Consider the following 12,026-nt stretch of genomic DNA (forward strand, 5'->3'; position numbering starts at 1 on the left):
TGTTTTGTGCCACTCCCAACAGAAGTACTCCAGGTGGACACCTTCAGCAATCGGGAGCTCCTCAGTTGCTCATAGCAAATTCCACCTTGGAGTTTACAAAGACTTATGGGTAGAAAAGCCACACTAAGTAATTTACTACACCGCACCTCCTCTGATTCTCTACTTTCTAGGATTTCCTTTTCCATTTTTGATTGTAGTGGTTCTTCAGGCCCGAAAGACTGGGGCTGTTCTTTTGGGGTTGTAACTGCCTACATGGTGCAGGCTATGGCATGCTCTCAGGGTAGATGCCATGAAAATGGGAAACTCACCTAGTTCTGTTCCTTTCTTCACAGTATCAGGTCCCCCGCAGAGTATGCCTCTAAAGTGCTCAGGTAGTTGTTTTGTATTTTGTCCAGAGTTTTTGATTGTCACCCATGAGGAGGGAGGACTGATCTAATAGAAGCATTTACAGAAGTGAAGCCTAGTGCTCAATGGATACTTTTTCCTGTGTATGAAATGGGGAGCTCTGGCAGCGTAGTGCCTAAGACACCTGACTGCTAACCAGAAGGCTGGCAGTTCAAACCCATCAGCCACTCCTCGGAAGGAAGACTCGGAAGGAAGACTATTCTAATTCCATAGAAATACCTCTTCAGAAACCCAAGGAGGGGTCACTATGAGTCAGGATTGACTCGATGGCAATGAGAGTGTTATGAATGGCATATTGGAACAGCTAAGCACAATAACTAATTACAAATACATTTTAAAACGTATTAAACATTTTAGAACAAGATGTTTTAAAATGCAAACACTTAGATATAATTATTTACCTATTCTTCAGCCGCTATTATTCAAAGCTTAGTCTAACTCTGTCCTGCAAGTCTGAGTGTAACTGTTGTTGTTAGGTGCCATCAAGTCGACTCTAACTCCTAGGAACCCTGTGTACAACAGGATGAAACCCTGCCCGCTCCTGCACCACCCTCAGAATCCTTGCTATGCTTGAGCCCATTATTGCAGCCACTGTGGCAGTCCATCTCGTTGGAGGCCTTACCCGTTTTCTCTGACCCCCCACTTAAGTTAGTATAATTAACTCACTGTAAAACCTTTCCTATTTCCAGGGGTTGTTTTCATAGCTTGAGATATTGCTTGAACAATTTCTCCCAGAAAGATCAGCACAAGGCTGGCACCCATGAGGAGGAGGTTAAAGATGTCCCAAATGTCCAAACTGCCGTGCCACCCCATCATTTCAGACATTTACTCCTCTTCCCCCTCCAAGTAATCTCCCATCTTAGATTTCTGTATTTCGCTGTAACGCCTCACAGAACTCACAGACACCCAAGGGATCGTCTCATGTAGTGGTGGTGGAGGCTGACAGGCTGGCGAGTCCCAGGTTGTGAGTGGGTCCAGAGGATCCTCCTAATTCTCAGGGTTTGATGAACCTCAATAAGCAGATCAGATGATGGCTGCTGTCCCAAATCTAGGGGTGAGATGAAAATGAGCCAAAACACAGAATCTGAGCAAGAGGAGGGTAAACATTCCCAGGAGAGTCGTAGGTATACCCTCAAGGAAGCTAAGGGTGGTGATTTGAGTTACACCCTCCAGCAAGGCAGGACCCAAGATACATCCCACCTGTGCTGTGCCAAGTGGATGGCTTTAACAATCAGCAGCTATTCAGTTGCTCAAGGCAAATCCCACCACAGAGCCGACTGCCAATCTTTGTAGGGAATGACTACTACCAGCTGCCCAGCCAAGTTGACACTTGACCTTAACTACCACACCACCCCAAACAGGCATAGATAATAGGATTTACAATACATCACAGAATGGAGGACAATGGCTAGAAGGGCCACATCAAGCAATTCACTGCAGATATCTAACTAGTTTTTATTTTAGCTGACATTATTGACCTCCTGCGTGTAAAGAACAGTGTTGTTGTTGTTATGTGCCCAACTCATAGCGACCCCTCTTTGGGTTTCCGAGGCAGTATCACTATGGAAGTAGATTGCCCCATCTTCAGGAGTGGCTGGTGAGTTTGAACTGCCAGCTTTCTGGTTAGCAGTCAAGTGCCTTAGGCACTACACTAATCCTGATAACAACTACAGAAGTTAATTATTCTTATTCTCAGTTTTCAAAGAAATTAAATAGCATTTGCAAGGTCATGTCTGAACTGGGATTGTAACAGAGATCTGACTATAATGCCCATTATTTTCTACTGATGCCACAGCATTCAAAGTCATCAATGCATCCTCCATTCTATCTTTGAGCTCTCTATCTGGAAAAAGTGTCATTGTCTATCAATTAATAAGAGAAATAGCTTTATTAAGCCTTCTAGCTTTTCTCTTACCAGGTAATTATTTAAATTATTTGCTTTGCTCTACTTCCAAGTGTCTCTTGCTTCATATCAAAGCAGAAAAAAAGGAAAATTACACTATAACATGATGACATTACTTTGTGCAAATATCCATAAATAGTCTTATTCCAATCAGAAGAACATTGCACAGTCATTTTACTAATTTGTTGTAAGTTTTTCCTGCTGCTTCCTGCTATGGGCCTTAGAAAGCAACATCATCTAGTGGAAACAGTGAATCCTGGATTTCACTGTTGGGCAAATCACCTTGGGCAAATCACAGTGTCTTATCTTTACTATCCTTATCTGTAAAGATAATAATAGCTGTCCTGCTTACCTCACAGGGTTATCATGAGGATCAAATGAGATAGTGTGTTTGACAACACTTTGTAAACTGTAAATCTCTATTTGAAGTTAAGAGATTACAGTTGTGATCTGTATACAGTTGGCCTCATTAACCAACACACAGAGAATTAGATCATTCTACAACTCTTTAGTATATACAGTGAATTAAGGTATTAAACCTGATTCCAAACCCATTATTCTGCTACTTATAAACTTTGTGGCAGGTTTAACCTTTTAACTTCAGTTGCCTTACACGTCAACAGAGGCTAATACGACCTTCTCTCAGGTGATTAAAGAAGTAAATGAAATAATATTTGTGCAAGCACCTAGCACAGACTGGGGGTTTCTGGAAGTGACAGTGGGTGCCAGAACCCCATTCTTCCTCAAGGCGTGACTCCTTGAAACCTGGGAGAAATCATTATTATTATTATCAGTCTTTCATTTGTTTCTCACAGTATCCCTGTGAAATCAGGTAAGCAGGTATCATTATATTCTTTTTATATATGAGAAAACTGGCTCTTATTGAACCATGTAATATCTAAAACTAATGTACACCATCTGACGTCCAAAAAGGGCACCATGGATTGGGAGTTTATTTCTATTTTAAAAGGATAGCTTTGGTAGTGTCTATTTAAGAATATATATAGATTATGGCCCAGCAATTCAATTCTTAGATTTCTATCAAACATAAATTCACACACACACACACACACACAAACAAACATATATATATATATTTTTTTTTTCCACCAGAAGACATGTAATAGAACATTCACAGCAGCACTATTTGTAATAGTCCCAAGCTGGAAACTACTCAAATGTCCATCAACAGTAAAACGTATGAATAAATTGTGGTATGGTCACACTATAGGATTCTATACAGCACTGAGGATGAATGAGCTATTGATACACACGACAAGGATGAATCTTACAAACATAATATTAAATGCAAAAAGTCAGGTACAAGAGAGTACATACTGTATGATTCCATTTATATACAGTTTTATAAATCTTTGGTGATAGAAGTCAGGATGGTGGTTACCTTGGGTCAAGGGGCAGTGTGACTGGAACAGGGCACAAGGGAGGGTTCTGGGGTCTTGAGTGCATGTTTACATCATGAAAATTCAAGTTGATGTGTAACAGAAAACAGTAACCAGTCCTGTAGGAAAAAAAAAATTCTTCAAGCTGTACACTTATGATTTGTATACTTTTCTGCATATATGTTGTATTTCAGTTAAAAGTTAATTTGCCTTAGACAAAATAGCAATCTAGTACCTTAGCGAAGGTTTTTCAGGAGTCAGAGCTCATAAAGCCACACTATGGCCTGCAAGACTATATGATATTTGACCCCTGGATACCTCTTCCACATCATTTCTTACCCTTAACCCCCTTGCTTACTCAGCTCCAGCCACATACCCTTCTTGCTGTTCTGCAAACACACTAAATTACTTTGCACCCCAGGACTTTGTACTTGCTGTTCCCTCTGCATGGAACACTCATGTCTCGTATGGTTTCTTACCATACAGACACCAGCTCAAATGCCACTTTCCTCCAGAAGTCCTTCACTCAATACATCTGAATTAGATTTCTCGGTCACTCTTTATTACATAAAACTATTTTTTTTCTTTATAGAGTCTATAACTGACTGAAATTAACTTTTTTGTGTATTTATTTACTTGTTTATTATCTATCTTCCTCAATGGAATGTGTAACTCATTGAGGGCTAAGGTCATGTCTGCCATGTTCATCACTGAATCTATAATGCCTGACACATTGCCTAGCAGATAGCAGGTATCCATATAAATAATAGGATTGACTGAATGAAGAGATCCCTGAGTGAACAGATCTCTGAGTGACGTATCCACTGGTCTGCAGCTGGGATTTCTAACAAAAAGGGAGGTAACTGAGAACTTGTAAGCCACCCTGTTAAAAGGCAGCTTTGTTAGTACAACCTCTCTTGCCCACCTCAGTTTTTTTAGGAAAAAGGTCAGATCTTTTCCCAGTGTTTCCATGGACTTTGGCTGATCAGAATTTACTCCATGGAATGTATATAGAACCTCTTATCCTAAGATGGGAGAAACCAGCTTGAACCTACTTGTATTCCTACCTCTAGATGCTCCAAACAAAAATAAAATCTGGTCAACAGGCAGTGGATATCCACTCTCCAATCTTACATTCCTGAGAACACCGACTTATTATTGCTATCTCATCTCTGTGACAAGTAGTGAACATTGTTGGTGTTGTTGTTAGGTGTCCTCAAGTCAATTTCGACTCATAGGGACCCTATGTGAGAGCGTAGAACTGACCTCTAGGATTTTCTAGGCTGCGATATTTACGGGGGGAGCTCTGGTAGCATAGTGCCTAAGGCACTTGACTGCTAACCAGAGGGCTGGCGGTTCAAACCCACCAGCCACTCCTCAGAAGGAAGGTTGGGCAATCTACTTCCGTAGTGATACTGCCTTGGGAACCCAAGGAGGGGTCACTATGAGTCAGGTCCGATTCGATGGCACATAACAACAACAACAACAATCTTTATGAGAGCTGATCACCACGTCTTTCTCTCACAGAGCCACTGGATGGTTTCGAACTGCCAACTTTCAGTTCATAGCCGAGCACTTAACAATTATGCCACTAGGGCGCATATAAAGGTTTATGTCTTAGTTATCTAGCTGCTATAACAAAAATACCACAAGTGGATGGTTTTAACAAATAGAAATTTATTTTCTCACAGTTTAGGAGGCTAGAAGTCTGATTTCAGGGCACTGGCTCTAGGAGAAGGCAGTCTCTCTGTGAGCTCTGGAGGAAGGTCTTTGTCTCTTTAGTCTGTTTCCTAGTTCCTTGGAAATCTTCATGTGCCTTGGTATCTCTCTACCCCCATCTCTGCTTTCTAGCTTGCTTGTTTAATCTCTTTTATATCTCAAAATAGATTGACTCAAGATACACCCTACACTATTCCTGCCTCATTAACATAAAAAGACAACTCATTCTCAAATGGTATTATAACCACAGTCATAGAGGCTAGGCTTTATAACACGTATTTTCAGAGGACACAATTCAATCTATTACATTTCATATAATTATTCAATAAACAACAGATATCCTTAACATGTGTTTGAGAAGATTTTTCTTTCTCATGATTCCATCTTAGGTACAACAACTATGACCGGGCTGTCATCAATACTGTACCTTATGATGTCGTCCATCGTTGGTATACAGCACATCGGACTCTAACAATAGAGTTGAGGAGACCAGAGAATGAGTTTTGGGTCAAACTAAAGCCTGGAAGGGTGGGTTCCAAACTCAAAAGATACTAAGTAAGGTTTTTTATGTGCAGAACAGGTATGTGAGAAACAATATTGTAAAGGAGTCCTAGGTGTTGGGGCTGATCCTGCCATTCGTTCACTAAATGACCTGGAAACACTTTTACCCTTCTCTAGGCATCAGAAGAGTCCTCCTACAGTTTTGATGCTTTGTGATTCTATTGTTGTTTTAGTTTTTGTGTTTTCACTCTTGTATATGTCTTTTATTTCCTCAAGATAAAGAATATCATCAGCTTAGCATAAAACGTAGTAAAATATTTCCCCTTTGAGAAAGTACAGAATAAGAATTAAAGAGGAAAAGAAAAGAAAGAAACCAGCTACCCGATTTGCTTTGATAACGGAACAGTTACCCGAGAAACAGACATTCTGGAAGCGCAGGCCTCGTCGTCTCCTCTTTGTGCCTTTGTGCCTTCCATTTACAGGGCTCTACACAGTCTGGTTTCCAAATGTCAGCTTAACTTCGAAAGAAAAACACCTCATTGAGTAGAAACAGAGAGTAACCTGCAGGTTTTCTTTAAAAGTCTCTCTTCTGATTTAGGGTGCCTTTGGTATACTCCTGTTCTGATGGTGTTTTCTATCTTTTTGCCCATTCGCAGGTCCTATTTATAGACAACTGGCGTGTCCTACATGGCAGGGAATCCTTCACTGGCTACCGCCAACTCTGTGGCTGCTACTTAACAAGAGATGATGTATTAAATACTGCTCGTCTCCTAGGACTTGAGGCTTAAATTGACAGCATTAGGATTATAAACACAGTACTCTAGCTATCAGAATTTCATATCAACAAAATAATATTGTGCTATATAACCTACTTCAAATTGTCTTCCTATACCATCCCACAAAACAGAAGTTTTTCTCTTTCTCTAGTAGCAGTAAACTGTTAGGTAAGGGCCTCTGAGTTATCTGACGTCAACCATGTAACAGGGTAGTTCTCTTCCCCAAGTTATGACACAGACCCACTTGTCTTTTCAATCTTTGGATATAATTTTGGTCAATCGATTTCAGAATTATACTACTAATATTGATGGGGAAGGAATAATGGTACTTAGATCAAAATTTGTTCCAATGAGGTTCCTTAGAAAACAAAATCTTGATAAAGCAGGACTTTGCAAAATTTTTGGTCTCAGGACACCTTAACGCTCCAGTTGTCTTCAGACAACACTCTGTAAAATCAATGGGCTAGAGAATACCTAGAGTTTTCCTGAAATCCTAGGTTTTTCACTACAGTGTAGGAGATGTTAGGAATTGCTTGGTAGCACAAATTAATGATAAAGTGAGAATAGAAAACGAATGTAGTGTTTTATTGAGCAACTTCTCAGAACAAAGGTTACTTACATCCAAATAATCTCTCAAGAAATTAATTGCAAAAAGATATCAAACAGTTCTGAAGTTCTGTATGAGAGTATATATATATATATACACACATGTATTACAAACACATATATGTATACACACACACACACACACAAAGGGAAAGTGCAGATGGTTATTCTGTAAGATTGTTCGGGAAACTCATTGTGATAGACGATGTTCCACCAGAGAACTGGAGCATGATGAAATTTAGGGCACAATCTCTATTCCTTTAGTTTCTGCTGACCCCTTTTTAAAATTTTTTATATATGTTAATTGTATAATTACAAATAAATTTAGTTGGGGCAAATGTAACACCTTGCTGCTCTTTTTCTTTTAATGACTTTCCTTACCATCATTATGTATCTATATAGAGAGAGACAGGGAATCACAAAACAAAGTCAGGATGGTTACAGAGAATAAAACCTGATCTGATGTTTTCAGAGAGTTGCTAGGTCACATTTGGTAGTTTGTGCATTATTTTATTGACCCATTGAACATTTTATGTTCTCAAAATATCTCTGTATTTTATTTGCATCATATAGGAATTAGGGGTCTTCCATGAAATTTGTTAGATCAAAGAATTAATAATTAAGCTCAGATACTAAAGAATATTAAAAAAAAAAACTCACTGCCCCCTATTGTGACCCCTATTGGGTTTCCAAGACTGTAAATCTCTTCCTCCCATGGAGTGGCTGGTGGGTTTGAACCACTGACCTTCTGGTTAGCAGTCAAATGCCTTACCCACTACACCACCAGAGCTCCTTATTAAAGAGTATACTCCATACTAATCACAACTAACAACATTTTGCCATACAATCTTTTCTCTCTACTATTATGACTCCTAAAATAAGTGGTCATTCATTTTCATCAGTATATTTACCCTGTGATAGTGTTTCCTAAATTACCCTTGAAGATTTTACATTATAAGTGAGGTCAGCATTGATTTATGATAAGCAAAGGACATACCCATGGCCCTGGAGAGATAAGGACACGAATCAACCTTTGTCCCTTATGGAAGGACTCCCTGTATATTGTTTCTCCTGGAATCTTGATTCATAAATTATTTCACCCTCCTTTTCTTAAATTTTAAATTAACCCCTTTCTGAAATGTACTTCCCTTGAGAGGAAAAATAGAGGGGAAATATTTGATGCTAATCATGGTTCACTGCAAACTTTCCTTTTTACATCTTTTTCAGGTATCCCCGAGACTATAAACAGGGATCTTGCTTACTAAGCTTAACTATAGATTCATCTTTACTTTTTTCTATCATGGGATGGGATCATAGAGTCAGGAGCATAGACCTAACACAGTACCTTAAAAATAGTTTCACAATACAGATTTTTCTCACAGAAGAATGAAGGAATAAATTCTTCTCATACAAACTTACCACGTTCTGTATATGTCCTTTTGTGTTTGGCAGTTAAATGGCAATGAATTTTGTTCACCTCCCTGTGGAGTGACCAATCATACTGCTTTGCTCATGACGGAGGGGTTTCTGGGGCTGTGGAACTTTCATTTTTAAAACTGAGAAAGTTCCAGGCAAACCAGGACAGTTGATCACCCTACTTTCATCCAGCTAGCTTTGGGTTCTTCTTCAGTTTCCATCACTGGTTCCCAGTTCTGTCAAAGTTCTTGTGACTTCTGAGGTTCTATATGAGAACCTCCTATGAGACTTCTGAGGTTCTGTGTAGCCCCTGATGAAAAGGAAAAAACACATGTGAACTATGTTCTGTTGTGTTTGTTCCTAAAGTATGTCCTCCAGACAAGCATCATTGAAGAATTTGTTAGAAATGCATATTCTTTGGTCTCACCTCAGACCAAGTTCAATATACAAATTCATGGTAAAGTGAGAATGGAATACAAATACAGTGTTTTATTGAGTAACTTCTTAGAACAAAGGTTACTTCCATTCAACTAATCTCTCAAGAAATTAAACTAGGCAGTCCCAACAACTGCTATGGAATTAACCCATCAGTTTTGTAATTCTGTGAAGGATAATTTATCAGAAACTCTGAAAGTGGAGCCCAGCAATCTGTGTTTTAGTACACACACATACACACACACCTCAAGGAATTCTAATGCACTTCAAAAACCCAAGAACCTCTCAAGGCAAGAGCTCTGTTGCTGGGTTCTAGGCCGAGTTCTACCACTGGCTCACAGAATTACCTCAGGCATGTCCCTCTTTCATGCAATTCACTCTGCTGTTTGTGAAATGGAGGCCTTGGACTAGCCAATATCTAAAGGCTGTGCCACTCTGTAGTTGTGCAACCATGGTCATTTGTTTGACCTCTTGTTCCTTCACTTTCTCATAGGGATACACTAAGGATGATACCTACATCACAAAATTTACTAACAGTTTCAAGAATATTAAATAAGATTTTTGATGCACATATGATCAATAATAGTATGTTACTCTTAAATAGTGCTATATTGTGTCATGCACTCTTCTAAGTGCTTATAATCCCCTACAGAAAATTTGTCCCCATTTTAAAAACGAACAAATACAGTGAAAGATTATATGGCTTGTCAAAGATCACATACCTAATAATTGCCACAGCTTTAATTAAAATCCCAGAAATCTGGCTAAAGACACACTGCTTTTAATTAATATGCCACATTGCTCAATATATGTTCATTCCCTCCTGCTTTCTCAATTTAGAAACACCATGAAGACTCCTGAACACCTCCATCCCCATGGTATTTTGCAATAGGTCAATGTATAGGGAAATACAACTAAAAAGTTAGGTTAGAGCAAAAGAATAGAGATAAACCAATACTGAAAGAGACACCAGTTGAAAAATTCCCAGATTTGGTTTAAAATTAAAAAATGAAGAAGCACCAAATAATGATTCCTCATATTCTGAAAGCAGATGCCACAAGCAGAATCAATAAAACCAAAAAAGACGAGGAGATCTTAAAAGCAAGTATACAGAGAAGACAAATTAATGTCAAATAAATAATAAACTGACAGCAGATGTCTTACCAGCCACAAGGAAAGTGAAATAATGCACTAAGAAAAAGGAATAGTTTTGAGCAAGAATGCTATCCCCAACCAAACTGTCATTCAAAAATGAAGGCAAAATCAAGATATTCTTGAAAAAACTTGAGAGCTGACCACTTGGTAAAAGAACAGTTTAAAGATGTTCCTGGGATATAAGTAAATTGAACAGAGAACAAAGTAAGATATAACAAACACATAGTAAGCGAAGAAATTAGTAACCATGACCCTGACTCTGAAAAATAACAGACTGTGTAAAACAGTACAATTGACAAAATGAACTAAAATTTTGGACAAAACTCACTTGTAAGACAAGGTTCTTATATTATTTGGGGGTGAAAATGGAGATAATGATTAACTTGAGAATAAATTAAAATGAAAAGTGTCTGATAAAAATCACGGCCCTTGATAAGTTTAGATCCATTAGTGTCCCACAAATGAAAGATTGAAAATCTTAAATTTGTCTAAAATTCCTTAACACCAAGTTAGCCAGAATATACTGGGGAGGGGGGATAGCCCTTCAACCCCAAATTAGAGATTTCTTTGTAAAAGATGGTAGAGTGAAGAAAGATCAGAGAATTTCTTTTCCCCAAATAATGCTTAATTAATTTAATAAGTAATGATAAAATGCAGAATGGAGTGGGGGATGCAGAAAGGAAGGAAGGAAAGAAAGAAGGAAGGAAGGAGGCTCCCAAGGAATAAAAAAGAAGATTCTAGTGAGGAGAATGGTTGATTTAGCATGCTTCTCATTCTGTCCACACCCTCCAGAAGGAATACAGGGGACGGGTGGGGGTGGGGGGAATGAGTCAGTGAACTCCTGGAAATGGTATCCAGTACCCACATAACACGAAAAGAAGTGAACTGAGGGAGTACCGTAGGGGAGGCGGGAATCAAGTAAACACCCTTGCGAATGAAAACCCAAACCCCCTGGTGTCAAGTCAATTCCCACTCAACAGTGACACACTAGGACAGACTGGAACTGCCCTAGAGGGTTTTCAAGGCTGTCAATCTTTACGGAAGCATCCCACGGAGCGTTTGGGGGGTTTGAACTGCCAACCTTCTGGTTACCAGCCAAACGATTTAATCACTATGCCACAAAAGCTCCTTCCTTGTAAACAGACACCCTCAATTACTGCTGTTAGATTTCAAAATAGTTAAGAAGGACTGCCAGCGCTGCCGCTGTGGAAAAGTTTGGTGGGTCCTCAAAACGTTGAAGATTCAATGGCCTCACATAGGAGGCAGCAATTCCACTCCTAGGTATAAACCCCAAATATGCTATTGCAACCAGGTGTTTGAACAAAAATTGTCCATGCGTGTTCCCAGCAGCACTATTCCTCATGGCCCAAAGGGGAAAAGGACCCACCCAACCGGCAGACCACGGGTGAGAGGATCTACAAAACAAAACAAAAAACAAAGAAACCAACAAAATGGGGTTTCCTCCTACAGTGGACTAGTACGCAGCCGTGAAAAGGAACGAAGCGGCGACAGCAGCCAGACACCAAACGCCACCTAGCGCATGATCCCATTCACGCAAAATGTCCAGAACAGGCAACGGTACAGAGCGGGAAGGCAGCTGAGGGGTGCCCAGGGCTTGGCCAGAGGGGAGAACGCGGCAGGGACTGCTTCACCTGCTCGGGAAGGTGCCAACGTGCTGGCAACGTTACAAAGTGGCGCTGGTGGCAGGAC

At 39.7% G+C, this 12,026-nt stretch overlaps 1 protein-coding gene across 1 annotated transcript in view; it reads left to right on the forward strand.

Annotated features, from left to right (window-relative positions):
- Window positions 1-6,716, forward strand: part of TMLHE (trimethyllysine hydroxylase, epsilon) — an 86,483-nt gene extending 79,767 nt beyond the window's left edge. The window contains exons 5-6 of the mRNA XM_042783079.1: window positions 5,817-5,955; window positions 6,585-6,716. Coding sequence (XP_042639013.1) covers window positions 5,817-5,955; window positions 6,585-6,716 — 271 coding nt within the window. The remainder of the gene's footprint in view (window positions 1-5,816; window positions 5,956-6,584) is intronic.
- The last annotated feature ends 5,310 nt before the right edge of the window (window positions 6,717-12,026 follow it).

This window comes from Orycteropus afer, unplaced genomic scaffold (genome assembly GCF_000298275.1).
Source record: "Orycteropus afer afer isolate SDZICR_OR568_19922 unplaced genomic scaffold, OryAfe1.0 scaffold00647, whole genome shotgun sequence".
Classification (NCBI taxonomy): domain Eukaryota; kingdom Metazoa; phylum Chordata; class Mammalia; order Tubulidentata; family Orycteropodidae; genus Orycteropus; species Orycteropus afer.